This window comes from Microcaecilia unicolor, chromosome 6 (assembly GCF_901765095.1).
Source record: "Microcaecilia unicolor chromosome 6, aMicUni1.1, whole genome shotgun sequence".
NCBI lineage: Eukaryota > Metazoa > Chordata > Amphibia > Gymnophiona > Siphonopidae > Microcaecilia > Microcaecilia unicolor.
The window spans coordinates 255,378,420-255,399,144 of NC_044036.1; the positions used below are offsets into that span (position 1 = coordinate 255,378,420).

At 46.0% G+C, this 20,725-nt stretch overlaps 1 protein-coding gene across 1 annotated transcript in view; it reads left to right on the forward strand.

Moving 5' to 3' along the window:
• The first annotated feature begins 325 nt into the window (after window positions 1–325).
• Window positions 326–20,725, forward strand: part of PAPPA (pappalysin 1) — a 595,681-nt gene continuing 575,281 nt past the window's right edge. The window contains exon 1 of the mRNA XM_030207548.1: window positions 326–722. Within this exon, the coding sequence (XP_030063408.1) occupies window positions 326–722 (397 nt within the window). The remainder of the gene's footprint in view (window positions 723–20,725) is intronic.

The following is a 20,725-nucleotide window of genomic DNA, read 5'->3' on the forward strand; positions in this document are numbered from 1 at the left end:
GAGACACAACTTCTCCAGGAAAATAAATACAGGGGATTGAAATCCAGCTGAGAAAAGGAGGAAGGAATTCAACTGAAGAAGACAGCAAGGAAGATAGAAAAAAATAGTTTGAAGCTTGAAGAAGGGGGGGGGGGGATACAGAAATAAAAACGAACATCACAAATCGTACTGGGGGAAAAAAAGGAGAAAAAGAAGGCAATTGAAGGTGGATAAAACTGGAAATACCCAGGAAGGGTGAGCAAGAGGAGAAAGTCAAGACGAGGAGGAGTTCAAAGCTGGCAGATCGGGAGGATTTGGAGGGGAGTGGGGGGGTGGGAGGTTGGAAATGCAGCTCTGGGGCTTGCTGCTGCCTCTTGGGCTTCTCTCTGCAACTCTGGCCAGCGGATCCGAGTGTGGGATGGACGAGCGCTCCCGCAGAGCGAAGAGGGAGATCCGACACGCCCGCAGCCAGCACTACACCCCAGCAGGCACCTGTGCCACCAGGCTAGCCCGAGGCAGGCGCTCCGTACCTAGCGTAGAGCCTCTGAGCGTGCCCCGCAGGATGCAGCAGGGAGAGGCAGAAGAGGCTGGGGCTCCGTTCCGGCCGGGCAGGATACTCTACTTCAGCGGGGGAAAGGATCAGCTACGTCTGAAAGCGGGTATAGAGCTGCCCAGAGATGCCTTCACCTTGCAAGTGTGGCTGCGAGCAGAGGGAGGTCAGCGATCCCCAGCTGTCATTGCAGGTAGGTGCCTTTAGGTGCAGCTGCTGTTTCCTTTTTTAACAGTCTCTTTCCAGGACAACATATGCACGTGAGTTTGTGTGTGTGTGTGTGTGTGTGTGTATGTGTATATACATATATATTGAAGAATGGGGGGGGGGGGGGCAGAATATTATCTGATTTGATTTGCTTACTTTATTTATTTTTTGTCTATTAGATTGTAAGCTCTTTGAGCAGGGACTGTCTTTCTTCTATGTTTGTGCAGCGCTGCGTATGCCTTGTAGCGCTATAGAAATGCTAAATAGTAGTAGTAGTAATCTTAAAATGTGGCATAAAATTCTCTCCAATATATAGAGTAACCTTTAATAAAGTTGATGCTGGAAACCAGCTGTGATAATGCCGATAACGAAGTGGCCATGTAAAATCATTTCATTAGCCTTCAGGTTCATTTACCTGTTTAGTACCATTTCAGAAATGCCCTTCTGTAGTTGTGATTGAGTAAAAATGCTATCCACCCCGGGGTCCCATTCCTTTGAGGTGGGGGATTAGGACCCTGAACTTCGCTTACAGTAAAAAACGGAGCAAATCGTGTGAACCTGCAGTGTAAAGTTACAAAACTGAAACAGCAGCTAAATTAGTTTGTCTGCCGTACAAATGTGGGGGCCCGGGGAGGGGGGGAGGAGAAGGGCTTGGGAAGCGTAAAGAGCCGTTTATGTGGCAGAGAAAACGTGTACATCTAAATCCTTCTCGTCCAAACTGACAGCTTCAATTTGGCAAGAATTACAGCATAGCTCTTTTTATGATTTCCGTTTTACGACTCTATAATTAATTGTGTAGCTGCTGCTGCTTCTGCCTTTTTTTTTTTAACTAAGTAGTTTAGTTAGGGAATCCTTTGTAGATGCATCGAAACGAAATCCTGTTGATAGGCAATAAAAAGGAAATAAAACCAATACACCCCTTCCCCCTAGGAGTGATTGTAACGTTCGTCTCTGCTGTAAAAGAAGCGGGTTATACAAGTCCTCCTCCTGGGGGGGAGGGGGTGAAGGAGGAGTTGGTTGCTTGGATCCTTTTAGATCACACACGGCGTTAAAGCTTGGGTTATCTTTGAGACACTGAAGGGGTTTCCCTTTCATTTTATTATGGTGACTCCCTCTCTGAAACTGCCCAGGCTTCTTTGCTCCTTAATTAGGGGGAGGGAGGTGGAGAAGGGGAGAAAATCTCGAATCTTTATTCATTTCAAGGTTTGGGTGTTCAGTTTGCCTTGGGAGTGAGTGTCATTTGCAGTTTTTATAAACACACTTTATTGTTATTATTTTTTTTAAGACGAAAGTAGTCGCTAGGTTTTTTTTCCTCTCTGCCAGAACAGTCGTGCTGTGGAGCGGCTATATGTTTCTGAGTGGCGCAACCCCATATTGTATGTAGCATTGTAGGGTTGAGGGTAGCATCCCTTAAAGAAATGGTCCCCGATGTACTTCTTTGGAGGGAAGGAGGCAGCTTTCCTCCACTTAAAAATAGCTTCAGTTCTCCAGGCAAAAAGTCAAGCAGCTTGATCAAATGTGAATGTTTTCGGAGTGCTGGAAAGCAATGAGGGAATTTTAAAGATCATGTGCGTATCCTTAGCCACCAGTGAAGTCTCACTGTGACCTGTCCTAAAAGGCAAAGGGAAATAGTCTCGCCCTTCCCCCACCCTGTGAGAAAGGAGTTGCTGCTAATCGCGCTGTTTAGCTTCATAGTGGGAGGGCTATTTCACTGTAAAATCCTTTGCAAGGAGAGAACTTCCCATAGGGTTATGGCCATTTCAGCCACATCCTAATAGCTGGGCAGCTTTTCCTTGCCCTGCTGAAGACGTCTGGTTTAGTGGTTTGTGGAGTGGTTCAAGGGACCTTGCTTGAACTTCTCCCATCTTAATCCCTGTTTTTTTTTAGTAAAGTGTACTAAATGAAATGGTTCTTGGCTGAAAGAAGATATTTCAGCTACTGTTCAGACCAGACACTTCATACAGAGAGATAAATTTAGCTAACACCTTTTCCAAATCCATTCAGGTACAGTAGGTAGTGCCCTATCCTTAGTGACCTCACAGTCTAAGTTTGTACTTGAGGCAATGGAGGGTTAAGTGCCTTGCCCAGTGCCAAAAAGAGCCACAGTGGGATTTTAACCAGGCTCTTCTAGTTCAGTGCTGCTTCTAGTTCAGTGTCCTTTTCTTGGCTGAAAACTGGGGGCGGGAAAGTGGGGAGAGTTTAGTGTTTCTAACAAGGCACTGCCATAGCACTTCTTATGCTGTGTAGTACATAGTGCTTTCAAAGTGTGTAGTTCCTATCACAATGCTAGTTTGAATACTGTGTATTAAGTGGCTTTGCTCCAGATCACACACAGAATGGTGGGGTGGGATTAAATCTTGGGTTCTTCAGCATTGCCATCACTATGCTTCAGTCACTCGCTTGATTGAACAGTTCCTTTTCCAGAACAGCATGCTGCAGTTGAGAATAACTGTTCCCACAGTGTTGGTAATGACCAAAAATGATTTGTTTTCTAAAAGTCCGTATGGAAGGAAGTTTAGAAGGAGAAATCACATATAACTTTGTACTGATAGGGTTTCAGCTCTTCCATGTTATCAAATACACTAGAACCAAGGGCTTTTCCGAGAGCTGCAAAATCCATTGATACAGCCATTGAAATGTAAAGAAAGAAAAAAAGACAAGAGTGATCCAGGTTTTATTGACAGTTTAGGGCTGAAATGTTGTGGGAGCAGCAGCCATGGAACCTGTGAGGGGGAGGGTGTCAGTCATTCTTAGTGGTCAGATTTTGAGCCCATGATTGCAAGGTCCCAGAGGGAACCGTGGTGTGTGGCTTCTGGCAGAGCTGTGGCAATAATGACTGGGTTAAATGAGTCAGGAAAGGTATATAAAGAGGAATGGGGAGCTTTCCAGGTAGTTGCTATTGGAGGCTTATGGGATGAGCCTTGCAATTTCAACTGAATTGCAAGCCCCCCAAAAAGGAGAAAAAATAATTTTTAAAAAGTCTCACTTGAGTATGTCCCCTCTGTGCCTTCAATACTAACTTTACTCAATATGCGTAACAAATTGGGGACAGAATTTTTCCCATTTTCTATATATAGGAAAATATTTAGCATATCTGGCATCCGAAGACTATCTTAGTTTCATCCAGTACAGAAAGAAGTAGTTGCTGAAATTCAACTGAGTCTTTCTTTTTACACACATAGATAACAGTCTGAAATTAGACATTTTTTTAATTATTTGTATTTATATTATTATTATTTGTGTGTGTGTGTGTGTGTGTGTGTGTGTGTGTGTGTGTGTGTGTGTGTGTGTGTATGTGTGTGTGTGTGTGTGGTGAGGTGTGGTGTGGATAGAGCTCAGTTTCCTTCTGGTGGGCTTGCTGGTTATACTTAACAAACAGGGCTGCAATTTTAAAAGAGACATTGCAACCTATATGACTCTCACGAAAGTTGAAATGCATCCCAATGGGTGAGCACACATGAAAAAATCATGAAAAATGCCCTTGAAAGGCAAACACAAATTATAGACTTGATGGTATGGGCCCATAGTTTACCCTTGCAGGGGTAGACTGTCTTAAATTAAATTTATGGACCCTCAAGCAAAAATGTCATGGAGGATTCCCCACACCCCTATCTCTTGGGAAGCAATATGAATTAGGTAGATTCAATATAATACACAAACCTGGATGATTCATGCTTAACCTAAATGGCATTATGTTTTCTTGTGATGTGTTCTGAATTCAGCAAAGCTGTCTAGCAGTTTCTACACATTTGTTTTCTTGGCACATGCTCAATAACATTGATATCAATAATCTCCTCCTAGTGGGAGAGAGATCCTCAGCTCCAGGACTGAAACAAAATATCTTGGAGATCAGATGCCTGCTGTGTGTGCAGACAGTCTCCTCCTTTTGGGGCCATCTGAAAATGACCAAGAGAAATTGCCGGTCCCTGTGTACCTTAGAACATAAGAACCTATTTCCAGCCAAATTCTTATGAAATTAGTCTTTTTGCAAACCTTTTAGAGTACATCATATCTTGCAGTAGCTCTCACTGTTTAAGAGCTACTGCATGCTATGAACCCTACAGATGACTCTGAGAACAATTTAAAAACAGGTGGCAGATTTCAGAAAATGCCAAAAAAAAAAATCTACATTAAAACTTTGTCTAAATAATCTAGAAATGGAGTACATTATGGACTACTGATGCCAGGACCTGAGAGCTTAAAGTTAAGTTAAACTTGAAGACCTAATGGTTACAGCAGCAGGCTGAGAACCAGGGGAGCCTGGTTCAAACCCCACTGATAATCCTTCTGACTTTGACCAAGACACTTAACCCTCCCTTGTCTCAGGTTTAAACTTAGGGCCCTGTTTACTAAGGTGTGCTAACATTTTTAGCCTGTGCTAAAAATTAGCACACGCTAAGGCTAGACATCCATATATTTTTATGGATGTCTCTAACATTAACATGTGCTAATTTTTAGTGTGAGCTAAAAATGCTAGCATGACTGTAGCGTGGCTTAGTAAACAGAGTCCTTAGATTGTAAACCTTCCAGTGACAGGAAAAGCCTTCCAGGAATAGAAAAAATAAATACTTATCGTACCTAAATGTAACTTGTCTTGAGGGACAACTGAAAAAGACATGAGTGAAATTTAAATCCCCTTCCTCTCAACAAGAAAAAAAAAGTTCTATGTAATAAAGGTACCCCTACCCAATTTCAACTACTGTTAAAATTATTCAATACCTTTATCTTTCTGTATGGGAGTGAAGTCTGGTGTCTATCACTAACCTGAGACTGAATGGAATGGGACAGAACCCCAATAGAAACACTATCTCCTCCACATAAACTTCCTCCAACACTGTGGTCAGAGCAATATAAAAGGAATATTCAAACACCTCTATGTGGGCAACCCCCCCCCCCCTAATATTTTGTCAGTTGGTGTTGTACATGCTGAGTACAGAACACAGAACTGGTAGGAATGGAGCAGTGCTATGTTTTGATTCTTACACAATCAGTAAAGCGCTGCCAGTATTTTATCAAGAGGTCTTTCCAGCTCAGTTAGATGTTGTGAGGCACTTGGCTTTTATGAAATTATTTAATCCTCCACCACTTCCATCCATATATCAAAAAGTAAACTGCACAGAGAGCATACAATAACTTAATACTGAAAAATGTGGGATTCTTGGCAGCTTCTGAAGCCTTTTACTGGATAGATTTAAGAACCTTCCAAAAATATTGTACATAAGGTTTTGATACCACACAGATCTCTTGTACAAATGTCACATCACTCATTCTTCACATCTGAAGAAGGGGCCCATGGGATCTCAAAGACTCATTTATGATATGTTTGGATAATTCTTACATTGATCCAATGAAAGCCTTTACATCCTGCAGAGAATCCTTTTCACCTTGAATTATGTCTGACAGACATTAAGCTGGAAATAAAATAGATTTTCCCTCTAATTTTGTTGACTGGGTGTTTGTCCCCCCCCCCCCCTTTCTTTTTCTCTTTCCTATTGTGTATTTTCTGAGGTCTCATTCCACTTCAATTTTTCTCCTTCTGTCTCCACGTCCTTTGCTAGCTCAGTATTTTCCTTTCATCTAATTTTTCTCAGATTCTCACTCTGCTACCTGTAGATCTCTCCATTTATTACAAGTTGTTCACATCTTTCTATCCACTACCAGCTGAATTTCACACCTCCTTTTCTCTTTCTCTTACTACCTTTCTCTCACTCTCCCTCATTTCACTATCTCTTACCCTAGTTCTCCTTGTCCCAACACTTTATTGCTTTCTACTCTGCCGATCTCCTGTCTGACTCCCATCTCCTTTAAAGACCTCTCTGACTTTCTCACTATTTCCCATCTTTCTTTCAAACCTGGCCATTTTTACTCTGACCCAGTGGCATAGCTACATGGGGCCATGGGGGCCTGGGCCCCTTAAATTTGCTTTGGGCCCCTGGTTTGGCTGGAGGGGGTCCCCAACCCCCGCCAGCTGAAGACTTCATTCAGCACTGGTCTCCAGCACCACCGCATTGCCTACCCTGCTCGCTTTTCCCCTCATGTCCGGCACACTTCTTTTAGTGAGATTGAGTATGCTCAGTTCACTAAAAGGAGCGTGCGAGATGTGAAGAGAAGAGCAATAGGACAGGCAATGCGGTGGTGCAGGAGACCAGCGCTGGACGAAGTCTTCAGCTGGTGGGGGTTTGCAGTGGCAGTGCTTCAGCTGGCAGGGGTTGGGGATCCCCACCAGCCAAGATGTACAACAGCGACAGTGGGTGGGGAGCGTCGGGGGGGGGGTACAGGGGGTGGTGAGGCAGTGTAGGGATCCCCAACCCCTGCCAGCTGAAGCACTGCCACTGCAAACCCTCACCAGCTGAAGACTTCATCCAGCGCTGGTCTCCGGCGCCACCGCATTGCCTGCCCTATTGCTCTTCCCTTCACATCTCGCATGCTCCTTTTAGTGAACTGAGTATGCTCAATCTTACTAAAAGGAGTGTGCTGGACATGAGGGGAAGAGGGAAAGAGCGAGCAGGGTAGGCAATGCGGTGGTGCTGGAGACCAGCGCTGAATGAAGTCTTCAGCTGGCGGGGGTTGGGGACCCCCTCCAGTCTCACCCAATCAAGTCTTCACACATTGTTCATCCTCCAATCATCCTCTTCCATGCTCTTATCACTTTCCATAATCCCTTCTCTGACTCTCAAATCTCAACGTAGCCCCATCCTCTTGTCATCCCACATCACTATCTTTAATGTCTTACATTACTACCTCCAGTTCTCTAATGCTAAAGACTCATTGGGTGCCAGGTTTCAGCTTTTGGGCAAAAATGAGCAAAATGTCTGCAGGTCAGTTATGCTGGTCCAGTTTTGAAATAGCACTTTTTTCTTTAGATTTTATTTTCTCTAATTTTGGGAATACAACATGTCACAGTGGGGGAAAATACCCATATTAAACAAAACTGTCACATAAAACATCTGTCATGGTTGTGGCCATGCCCTTATGTTCAGACCTTCTGTTTCTCCTTATCTAGCTCTGTGACCTCTCCAGTCTGCTTCATTTCCTATTGTTCTTCCTGTAAGCCAAGCCTCACTTTGGTCTCCCTGCTTCTGCTTCATTTTCTACTTGTGACATCATCAGCCTACTCCTTTATAAGGATCCAGGGAGCTTTCCTACATTGCCTTTGCAAGAGGTCTCTTAATCTTGTGTTACCTGTTTAGATCATATCCATGCTTGGCTTTCTTCCTGAGTGTTTTACTCCTGAAGGTTTGTGCTGTGTTTCTCTGAGTCTTGTGTTTCAATGCTTTCCTTTGTTTCTGTGAGTTTGCTTTTGAATCTTGTTTCCTGAAAGTCTGGCTGTAGAGCCACACCCTGCCCTTGGTGTCTGTATCTGTTTGATTCTACCCTTAGGTACTGCTTTTAGTATAGCGCTGCTTTTGACTCTTGCTATAGTTAAGCTCTGTGTTTAAGCCAACCTCTGTGTTTATCCATGCTCTGTTTCTGTATTCCCTGTTCTGTTTCCTGTGTGTGTGGTTCTTGTCTGTTTATTCTGAGTCTGTAGAAGTCAGCATCATACCTGATTACTTCACTACTATCCAGCTGTGGGTGCTGGTAAGCACATTGCTTCTTTGTTTGTTTGTCTTCCCTTAGTCTGCTTAATCCTTTGCCTGCCATGTTTGCTTCCTGGCTCTTGAGCTGTGTTCTGCCAAGTTCTGTTCCTGTGTGTGTTTGAGCCAGGTTCTGCTCCTGTTCTATGTTTGAGCTAGTTCTGTCCCAGTTCCCTGCTAACCCAAGTCCCTTTCAGTATCCTATTCCAGCCAAGCCAATTTCAGTATCCTGTTCCAGCCAAGCCAAACCAAGTCTCTTTCAGTATCCTGTTCCAGCCAAGCCCATTCCAGAATCCGGTTCCAGTCAAGCCAAGCCCGTTCCAGAATCCTGTTCCAGCCAAGCCTGTTTGAGAATCCTGAATCCTGTTCCAGCCAAGCCTGTTTGAGAATCCTGTTCGAGAATCCTGAATCCTATTCCTGCCTTGTGTATTGCCTGTTATTCTTGTTGCCTAGCTCCTACCCCTGTCCTGTCCTTGCTGAGTCTGTTAGTTTATCCTAGTCCAGTCTGTTCTGATTCCTGCCTGTGCCAGCCCAGGTGATTTGTCTGCCAAAACTCCAGCTTTGGTCCAAGGGCTCACTATTCCTGACAGTTGTGACAACATCAAGAGACATTTGAGCCCTGAGCCCACCTATCCTAATGTAAACATTCAAATCAGATCTACTGTTGTCTTAGTGAGCCAGTAAGAAGTCATTAATCTAATAAGCTTATAATTAGCTGGAAAGATATTCAGGGGTATGAAACAGTTTTATTGTGACAAAAGGTTCAAAACTCTAGCACACCTCTACTGAAGGGGTCAAGGGTCATGAATTTGATTTACCGCCTTTCTATGGTACAGCGAAAGTGGTTTAAATATATTATATGCAGATACTTTTTCTGCCCCTAGAGAACTCACAATCTGGGGTCATTTTACTAACCAATGAGGTGTCCCTCGGTATTTTTGGAATCAGTGTGCGCTACTCATGTGCTAAAAGATTAAGTTTGTTTTTTAGTGCTGGGGGAGTGTTTGGAGTGGAGAGTGGGTGTGGCTATGCTAATCTGTTAGCACATGGGCATTAACATGCAGTAACTGATTAGCGCAGGATTAGCGCATGAGCACTTACAACCTACAAAATAGGTGGCGTTAAGGGCTCATGCACTGACAACCACCTGCTAATGGGGAAATTAGCACATGGCCATTATTGGAAAAAGAAGGAAAATATGCCTTTTACCGGCAGCGCTAAAAGTGGCCTCATTGCGTGGGAAAGACCCGCATTTGGGCTACTGCAGGTCACTTTTTAGCGCTACTTGCTAGAAGGGCCCATATGTTTTGCAACTGGGGCAATGACAGACAAGAAGCTGCAGTGGGAATCGAATCGTGTGCCCCAGGTTCAGAAAGACAGTTGATGGGAGCTTGGAAGGTTATATAAAGTCCTGAAAAGTTCTTGCTCTCCACTGTGCCTTAGCATAGAAGTGAGGGGACACTTTGTGAAACTATCAAGTTGCATGTTTTAAACAAACACACAGAAGCACTGCACACAGTCTCTGCATTTGAGCTGCTGCTAATGCAAGTCACAGTCTCTTAGGATTTCATTCTTGGCTTTATTCAAATGTTTTGACTTATACATATTATGTTTCAAGCCCAATTATTTCAAAGGAATTTACACAACAGGGCTTTTGCTTCCAAGCAGACATATAAAAATTTGGATCACATTATTCACATGGGACCAGTCCAAGGTCAGAATCCCCAGGTAATCACTTCCTTTATTTCATCAAGCATGTATACGTCTTATTTCAGATAACAAGACTTCAGGATCTCCCACTGGGTTCTCCAACACAGCTCAACACTGTCTACATCCTTCCAATCAAGTGATATTCCCAGAAATTCCTACTGTAAGTCCTGAGGACCAATCTGACTCCTCGGGAACAGGGTTGCAGGTCACCTTAGTGTACAAACCGTTTGGGTTTCCTGAACCTTAAAATGACCAGAGTCACTGAAGAACCTAAAGGCACATTTTTTGTGCTCCTACACTCAACAGAGTTAACTTGTGGGTCTCAGTAGCAAAGTACATTGTGAAGGCAAACAATGTGACAAGGTCCAACAAGTTTGCATGCCACAAGCAGTGCACAGAGGAGGGTTTCATCTCATTCAGGTTTCCGCATCTGTTACTGCTGCAAAATGTTTAGTGGTATAAGAAGAAATTTGCTGTTCCACCAACTTTTGAGAAAACCAAGGGGAAAGAAGCATAATTCTCACTGTTTGGTGGAAGTGATGGCGGAGGCGCTGCTACTCCCACACTGATCCCAACTCCTTTTTTGACTGGTATCCAACATGTGCAGTTCCTTCAATAAGGATACATGGCTGTGTGTAGACAGTCTAATAGGCAATTGGATGGACATACAGAAGGACACACCTTCAATAATAAAAAGAAGAACATAAGCCCAGCAGCCTGTTTCCAACAGAGGCCAATCCAGGTTACAAGTACCTGGCAAGATCCCAAAACAATGCATTTCATGCTGCTTATCCTAGAACTAAGTAGTGGATTTCCCCCAAGTCCATTTTAATAATGTCTTATGGACTTTTAGAAAATTTATCTAAACTTTTTTTAAACCCTGCTAAGCTAACTGCTTTTACTACATTATCTGGCAACAAATTCCAGAGTTTAATTACACATTGAGTGAAGAAATATTTTCCCCAATGTGTTTTAAATTTACTACTTTGTAACTTCATTGTGTGCCCTCTAGTCCTAGTATTTTTGGAAAGAGTAAACAAGTGATTCACGTCTACCCGTTCCACTTATCATTTTCCAGACCTCTATCATATTTTCTTCCCTCAGCTGTCTTTTCTCCAAGCTGAAGAGCCCTAGCCACTTTAGCCTTTCCTTATACGGAAATTGATCCACCCCCTTCATCATTTTTGTCGCCCTTCTCTGTACCTTTTCTAATTCCACTATCAGGCTTATTTTCAAAAGAGAAGGGCGCCCATCTTTCGACACAAATCGGGAGATGGGCGTCTTTCTCTCAGGGTCGCCTAAATCGGCATAATCGAAAGCTGATTTTGGCCATCCCCGACTGCTTCCCATCGCAGGGACGACCAAAGTTCCCGGGGGCGTGTCGGAGGTGTAGCGAAGGCGGGATTGGGGCATGCCTAACAGATGTGCATCCTCGAGCAATAATGGAAAAAAGAAGGGCATCCCTGATGAGCACTTGGCCGACTTTACTTGGTCCATTTTTTCTTACAACCAAGCCTCAAAAAGGTGCCCAAACTGACCAGATGACCACCGTAGGGAATCGGGGATGACCTCCCCTGACTCCCCCAGTGGGGACTAACCCCCTCCCACCCTGAAAACAACTTTAAAAACTTTTTTTGCCAGCCTGAAATGTCATACTCAGGTCCATCGCAGCAGTATGCAGGTCCCTGGGAAGGGAGGTATGGTGTGTCAGCGGAGGCATAGCGAACAGGGCCGGTCAAACCCAGTAAGCGGGGTAAGTGCCGCAGGGGGGGCGCCTGCCTTCAAGGGCACCGCTGCGGCACTGCGCCGCCATACCGCGCCACCCTTGGTGCTTTAAATCTTTAATTTACCTCCTTTCCAGCAGCCGCATCATTTGAAAGCCCTGCACCGTCTCTAGCCTTCCCTCCCTTCGTGAGTTGGTTCCGCAGTCCCGCCTTCTGATGTCATTTCCTCGAGGGCGGGACTGCAGAATGAACTCACGAAGGGAGGGAAGGCTAGAGACGGGACAAGGCTTTCAAATGACGCGGCTGCTGGAATGGAGGTAAATTAAAGATTTAAAGCACCAAGGGCGGCGGGGGATGGGGGCGATTCGGGTGAAGGAGAATCGCTGGACAGGGGCAGGGTGGGAGAAGAGAGAAAGGAGATGGTGGGGGGCGGGGGCACGCGGGGGCCGGAGGGGGGGCGTGCGGGTGCCAACTCATCGTCTGCAGGGGGGCGCCAGAGACCCTAGGACCGGCCCTGATAGCGAAGGCATGGACGTCCTTCTTTCAAACATTTTGGATGGCCTGAACTGCCCCCCCAGGGATGGCCAAATTTCAAGGGAGTGGAGTGGAGTAGAGTGGAAGAATGGTCTAGTGGTTAGAGTACTGGTCTTTCACTCCAGAGGTAGCAGTTCAAATCCCACTGCTACTACTTGTGATCCAAAATGCAAATAAATAAATAAAGGGGGTGTCAGAAGCATAGATGTCCATGTCACAAAAACATCCAGGCATCCTCAACTGCCATCATAGGGACAGAATCATAGCAAAGGACATCCTCAACTGCTGTTGCAGGGACAGAGGCATAGCAAAGGAAGTCCTTCACCCATACTCTAAAAAAAAGACATCCCTTATAAGCAGTTGGGCATTTTCACCTAGACTTGTACTTTTCTAAGGTTGTAGATGACAATTTATTTAAGGTTGTAGACGGCTATTATACACGCAGCTTGTCTGCATGTATGAAGCCATCTTTGGCATGTGCAGAGCAGCCACGCATAATGCTTGGCTGCTCTGCGCTGGCTTCCCCTCCTTAGGAAGGAAATCGTGTGCAAATGAGCTAACAGTGAGCAGCTCATTTGCATGCGATTTCCTTTATGTATGCTTGTTCCTTTCCGAATCGCTAAGAGATCGGTAAGGGAAGGGCTTTTTCCGTTCAATTAGTGTATCAGTTAGTCCACTGCAGTGCCCCCTAGGGTGCCCGGTTGGTGTCCTGGCATGTCAGGGGGACCAGTGCACTATGAATGCTGGCTCCTCCCACGACTAAATGAGTTGGATTTGGTCTTTTTTGAGATGGGCGTCCTCGGTTTCCATTATCGCCAAAAACCGGGGAAGGTCGACCATCTCTAAGGTTGACCTAAATGTTGAGATTTGGGCATCCCCGACTGTATTATCAAAACGAAAGGTGGACACCCATCTTGTTTCGATAATATGGGTTTCTCCGCCCCTTCGTGGGGCCGTCCTGCGAGGGCGCCCTCAGGAAAATTTGGGCACCCCATTCGATTATGCCCCTCCACATCTTTTTTGAGACGTGGTGACCAGAATTGCACACAGTATTCAAGGTACAGTCACACCAAGGAGCAATACAAAGGCATTGTCACTATTTGTGAAATTCCTAAAACAAAATTGGCCATAGTTATAAAAAAATGGATTCTTCCCACAGTTTTTTAAACTTTTATATTTTCATAAACAGAGGTGCCAAAAAAACCAAATACAAATACAACATAGATGAAAAGCCCAAAAGCCCCAGTCAGTGCCATCTTCAATAATCTTTCCAAGAAATTGGTAGGGTACTGGTATTTTGTTTATTTAAAAAATTGTATATACCACTTTCCCACACTGGATTGACAGCTGTATATGCACCTTAACCTGTATAATAATTTGCATCTCCATCTGGCTGCCTGGGTTCCTAACATCTTTAACATCTGATGAGGTCAGCCAGCCTCCAGGGTTAAAGGGGAGTGGAAGTAAGTTTCAGTTTCTGAAGTTGAACAACAAAGGGAAGGGGAAGATAATAGGTTTAACAGAGCTGTTCTGATAATAGAGATACTGAGAGCAAAGCTTTGATGGTGTCAGCTTGGTCTGTTTCTGCTCTCAGCTACTGTATGAGGCTTCAAATCTTTGCTGCAAACTCTCTGTCTGTCTGTCTGTCTGTGTCTCTCTCTCTCTCTCTCACTCTCTCTCTCTCTGGCCCTCATGATCAAAAGCAAACTCCGGCGCTAGAGGCTGTTAACGCCAAACTAGCACCGGAGTTTGCTGCCGACCCATGATCAGAGCCCTCGAGCGTGTGAAACAACGCACTCGAGGGCTCTTAGCGCAAGTAGCATGCAAATGCATGCTAAACAGGGCTCTCAGCGCAAGTAGCTTGCAAATGCATGCTAATCAGCGCTTAACGCATTCATCCCCAATGATCAGCGTCCAGCGCGTCAAAGATTGGGTCACTGGCCGCAGCAAAATCTACGCCAGCTCTGAGCTGGTGTTAGGGTTTGCGCCGATCATTGGGGAGGAATGGTGAGCCCTGTCCAGCATGCAGTTGCATGCTGGCAGGCCCCCGTTCCCCCCAAAGCAAACGCAAATAGTGTGCTGGAGGTCCGGTGGACCTCCGGTCCCCCCGATGATCTCACCCCCCCCCCCCAAGTTCAGGGAGGGCTGGAGATCCGGTGGGTCTCCAGCCCCCCAAACCCCCAGAAAATATCAAGTGGCCGCCCCCGGCCAAACCCTCTCCCACCCAGCGAGCGACGGGGGGGGGGGGGGCTGGAGGTCCACCCCAACTCCCCCCCGCGTTGTTGTACCAATCCCTGGTGGTCCAGTAGGAGTAGTGACAACCCCCCTCCCGGCCCCCCTACCCTCTCCCACCCTCCCACCCAGTGAGCGAAGCCACCCCAACTCCCCCCCCCCCCAGCGTATACCAATCCCTGGTGGTCTAGCATGAGTAGCAGTAGTGACAACACCCCTACCTTTAGTTGGAGGAGGGACGCAGCCTGCCTCCCTCCTTTTCCAGTGGATGACATCACAAAATGGCGGCACCCAGCCCCGCCCATTGCATCCTGGGATGCACGGGGTGGGGCTACAGACCATGTGAGGGAGGCCGGGAGGGGGGTTGTCACTACTGCTACTCACGCTAGACCACCAGGGATTGGTATACGCTGGGGGGGGGGAGTTGGGGTGGCTTTGCTCACTGGGTGGGAGGGTGGGAGAGAGTAGGGGGGCCGGGAGGGGGGTTGTCACTACTCCTACTGGACCACCAGCGATTGGTACAACAACGCGGGGGGTGGAGTTGGGGTGGACCTCCAGCCCTCCCCCTGTCGCTCACTGGGTGGGAGGGTGGGAGAGGGTTTGGCCAGGGGCGGCCACTTGATATTTTCTGGGGTTTTGGGGGGCTGGAGACCCACAGGATCTCCAGCCCTCCCTGAACTTGGGGGGGGGGGTGAGATCGTTGGGGGCACCGGAGGTCCGCCGGACCTCCAGCCCCCATTTTGCCTTGCTTGGGGCAGGGATAGTCAGGCTTGGTGGTCCCATGGACCTCCAGCCCCTGTGTTTGACAGGTTTGGGCTTTTGACATCCCAGACCCGTCAAACAAGTGCGGAAGAATTGTGCTGAGCACATGCTTAGGTACAATTCTCCCACACTTCTACCTCTTGATCAGAGATAATTGCGCTGCTTAAATTTGCATGCATTATCTCTGATCATCGATGCAGAAAAGCCCTGCGCTGTTCCAGCACTATTTTTAGAGCGCTGTTTGGAACAGCGCGGGGCTTTGGATCATGAAGGCCTCTATCTCTCTCTCTCTCTGTCACTCTCTCTCTCTCTCTCTGTCACTCTCTGTCTCTGTCTCTCTCTCTGTCACACTCTCTCTCTCTCTCTCCTATTGGTTCCCTTAAAAACATAATCACCATTACATGATAACCTTGTTAGCGCCCATTTCATTTGTTTGAGAAATGGGTCTTTTTTTACTAGTTAACTATATAATTCCCTTACACACTTAGAGATAGGATGCTGGGTTAGATGGACCTTTGACAGTCTTTGTATTAATGTGGTACGCTGGTTGCTTAAATTTAGTTTCTATTCAGAACATAGAAGGAGACTGTGAATTTAAAGTGAGAGAGAGAAAGAGAATCTAACCTAGACCAGCCCAGTGACTCAGGGGTACTAGTGTTGTGACCTGCTATGTAGAAGACAGTTTCCCAGGCCAGCCAGGTCTTGGGATTTCTCTTAAGCAGTGTCCATAACTGCTGATGAAATAGGGTGCGAGAAATTTTGTAATAGTCTCATCTAGTGGCCAGATTTAGGGTTTGTGATTGCAGAATTCCAGAATGGATCTTGGTGTGTTGCTCCTACAGTCAAGCACTCTCTGTGCAATGCTTAGTGTAAGTAATATGAGAAGAGTATGTAATAAGGCGAGAACCTCTAGGTAGTTCACAATGACAGTTAATGACACTGTAGCCCAGTAGAAGTCTACTCCAATTGAGCTGGAAGACCAAAACCCGAGAATGTAGAAGCCTATTCCAACTGAGCTGGAAGACCACAACTTGAGATAGTACAAGCTTACTCCAATTCAGCTGGAAGTCTAAAACATCAGAAGCAAACTGCAGCCCCTCCCCACTCAGAAAGAAAATATTCTGAATTTCCAGACCCATAATATATCATTTATTGTACACTTCAGGGAATTCTCTTAAGTTGCGGGGAAACAGAAATTGGGTGAGGTGGATCCAACCAGGTGAGGGAATCAAGCCAGTATATGCCAGGATTGATGCAGTCAGCTATCAGAGGCATGCAGGTTAGGTTGGGGGAAGGGAGTGTGTGCCGCTAGACACCCACTCCACTCAACCAACCCTTCCACGCTCGGACCTCACCAGAAATTTCTCTCCTTGTGTGCACTTCAGAAGCCTTTTTTTTTTTTTTTTGCATTACCATTCATTTCAATGTGGTGTGCTCAAGGGAGCAATCTAGACACCAAGAATTTCATTTTTTTAATTTGGGGAGAGTGTTGTATCGGAGGAGAGAGGGCACCACCAGACACTAGGAAATTCATTTTTTAGGCAGAGAAATGGAGAGTTGGGTGAGGGAGAGTGAGGGGAGGCCACCAGAATACCAGGGACTTTTATTTTTAATTTTGGTGCTGTTGGGGGGGGAGAGAGGGGACCACTAGACTTCCAGGGTTTTGAGTTGGGAGGGTTATGTCAAGAGGCTAATGTAGAGAGCAGTCTGTCGAGGGAAGAGAAAGGGTTGGATCAGCTGGTCGGGTTGGGCCGGGGGGCACTAGCAAGGGTTTTTGCCAGGAGTTCTTTTTAAAAATGTCCCTATTCCTGTCAGTGCTTGAAGAATGGGGACATTTTGCAATAAGCAGCAGATTACTGCCACAATTTTAACATGGCAGTAATTTGCATGCTCTTTATTGCATAAGGAGGAATTTTATTTGTCAGTAATTTTGAGGTAGAAGTCACATGAGAAGCCGGTTCTACTGTGGGGCTTTCTGCATTGCCTTTCTGTGCTGAAGGGCCACAAACAGGTCAGGTTTTCAGGTTTGCTTGAGAAACATTTGTATACAATGTAGGTGATAGGCATGAAAACCTAGCTCATGCATATTCATTGAGAGCATCACCCATTTGCTGCCCTTAAGGATTGGGTGCGAATACCATGTTGCTAAAGAGAGCTTAGGTTATATTTTGTGTTGGGCTTCCTGTTTGTATCCTGTGGGACAGAGCTAGGCCAAATATGTTTATGTACTATGATTATCTCTAGACATTTGGCCATTTCTGCTGCTCCATTACTTTTCTGGATCCAGGCCATTGTCCTTTTGCAAAGTTGTTCTTGTCAAATCTCTACTACTGTTGGGAAAACTTTTCTTTGACACTTCTAGGATTTCAATTCCTTCACTTAGTAAATTAAAGTGCTAATGTCCTAATGATATACCAGTATTCTTTAATGGAGTTGAATTTGTGTGTGCTGAAGCTTAGAGCACATATATTAATCAGTTAGGAAGGCATTCCCCTTCTCCTGCCAGATTGAGAAAATGACACTGGAGCTCCTGGTTTAAATTTATTTCTTTTGGTTAAGAATGACTAAGCCCTTGCTATGAGTTTCTCAGGTTTGCCTCAGCTAACCTGGATTCAGAGAGACAAAGCCGGGCTCTCCCCCCCCCCCCCCCCCCCCCCCCCCAGTCTGCAGTTGACAAATCAAAATCAGAACAGAAGTTTGAATACTACGTATTGCGCCCGCTCTCTCCCTTGGTCTGTCTCTTTCCTGCTCCTGTGTGCTGAGAACTGGTTATCGCATTAACGCAGCTCTGCCACCATAGATCCTTCTTCCGGCTGCAACCCCTCCTGCTTATGCAGAAAAAGGGAGTATGTCATACAGGAGGAGGCGGGATGAGGCAGGAAGAAGAACCTGGGGCGGCAGAGCTGCGTTAACATGATAATCTGGGTCCTGGTACACAGGAGGAGGAGAGAGATAGACTGAGGGAGAGGGAAGATGCATTAAGTGACGGTAAAATTTCAGTCCAACCTTCTGCCTGTGTGCCTACCACCAACAGTGCCAGGCTCCCCTTGGAGGCCAGGCCAGGGGACTCTTGTCCCCCTCTCTCCCCCCTACCCCCCAGCCCTGTCTGGATTTGCTGTAGCGATTTGGATATGGGGGTGTAAGTAACTGATAGTGTTAGTCTATATCTTTAATAGCAGATGCTTTCTGAAATAGTCTGGTCTAGGGGGCACGTGCTCTGTGCTTTACATTGCGAAATGGTGGTGGAAAACTTTGCAGCTACTGTGCTTCTGTTGTCTTTGCCTATTCCTGTCTCTTCCTCCCCTGATCCCATTGCTTGCCAATAGAGAGCACAGTCCCTAGTGTATGATATGCATGTAATCTGTGAGAGAATGCATGCATTCTCCTGACCTGCCTGACCTTCAGTGAAATCGAAGCAGAGTGTTACAATTGGAGGAAGACAGAAGAAAAAGCACCAGGGAGAACTTTGTAATCCAGTAACCAGTCCAGACAGCACAGCTCAGTTTCAGAAACGATGTTCAGTGCATCCCTTAGCTTTTATGAAATGCTTTTAACTTTGGAATTAGGTGCTACAAAGTTGACTAATGCATCTAAATGTAATTGGTAGCATTTTGTTACCCATCCCCACTTTGGTTTTAATCTATTCCTCGGGTTATTCAAATGTTTGGCAGTAAACATTTATAGAGAGCAAATTATTTTGGCCTTCAGATCATTTTTGTTCCTTGCCTATGATTTTCTCCACTTCTCCTTTTGCAGCCCCCCCCCCCCCCCCCCTCCCCAGATGGCATGCCTAGGTAGCATTTGGAAATTTTCACTAATGGGTTGAACACAGTCTACTAAGGTGACCTGCAATCCTGACCCCTTGGAGCCAGATTGATCCTCAGGACTTACAATATGAATTTCTGGGAATACTGAAAGCACTATGTATTAGTATAAGAAGAGCTATGGAAGTAATTATTTAGAAACACTAACCCCCCCCCCCCCCCCACCCAACCCTAGTTTTCAGCCAGGAAAAGGACAAGAGGAACACCATAATGGTTAGAGCAGCAGTCACTGAACCAGGTGAACCCAATTAAAATCCCACTTTGGCTCCTTGTGGTCCTGGGCAAGTCACTAACCTCCATTGCCTCAGGTACAAACTTAGACTGTAAGTTTGCTCAGGACAGGGAAATACGTGGAGGGGCATAATTGAACGGGGCGCCCAAGTTTTCCTGCGGAAGTCCTTGCAGGACGTCCCCGTGAAGGGGCGGGGAAACTCGTATTATCGAAACAAGATGGGCGTCCATCCTTCGTTTCGATAATATAGTCCGGGACTCCCAAATCTCAATATTTAGGTCGACCTTAGAGATGGTCGTCCTTAGAGATGGTCGTCCTCGGTTTTTGGCCATAATGAAAACGGAGGACCCCATCTCAGAAACGACCAAATCCAAGCCTTTGGTCATGGGAGGAGCCAGCATTCGTAGTGCACTGGTCCCCCTCACATGCCAGGACACCAACCGGGCACCCTAGGGGGCACTGCAGTGGGGTTCAGAAATTGCTCCCAGGTGCATAGCTCCCTTACCTTGGGTGCTGATCCCCCCAAAACCCACTCCCCACAACTGTACAACACTACCATAGCCCTTATGGGTGAAGGGGGGCACCTACATGTGGGTACAGTGGGTTTCTGGTGGGTTTTGAAGGGCTCACATTTACCACCACAAGTGTAACAGGTAGGGGGGGATGGGCCTGGGTCTGCCTGCCTGAAGTGCACTGCACCCACTAAAACTGCTTCAGGGACCTGCATACTGCTGTCAGGGAGCTGGGTATGACATTTGAGGCTGTCAAAAATATTTTAAAAGTTTTTTAGGGTGGGAGGGGTTAGTGACCACTGGGGGAGTAAGGGGAGGTCATCCCCGATTCCCTCTGGTGGTCATCTGGTCAGTTTGGGCACCTTTTTGAGGCTTGATCACAAGAAAAAATGGACCAAGTAAAGTCAGCCAAGTGCTCATCAGGGACGCCCTTCTTTTTTTCATTATCGGCTGAGGACGCCCATGTGTTAAGCACGCCTCAGTCCCGCCTTCTATAAACCTTCCAGGTTTATAGAAATTTCATTCAGTTTCTCTGACTCATCAGCTTTGAATACCATTTCTGGAACTAGTATCTCTCCCAAATCCTCCTCTGTGAAAACTGAAGCAAAGAATTCATCTAATCTCTCCACTATGGCTTTGTCTTCCCTGAATGCCCCTTTTACCCCTTGGTCATCTAGCAGTTCAACTGATTTTTTTGCCAGCTTTTTGTTTCTAATATACCTAAAAAAGCCCTCAGCTCCTCTATTCTAGCCTCAAGACAACAGACTCATTTTCTGAGAGCTCTTTGCATTGAGCACACACATAAAACCTCACCAACTGGGAGATAATCATATATGTGACTCTCAATGCAAATGACTGGAAAGCACCCCTCTTGTTGCTGGA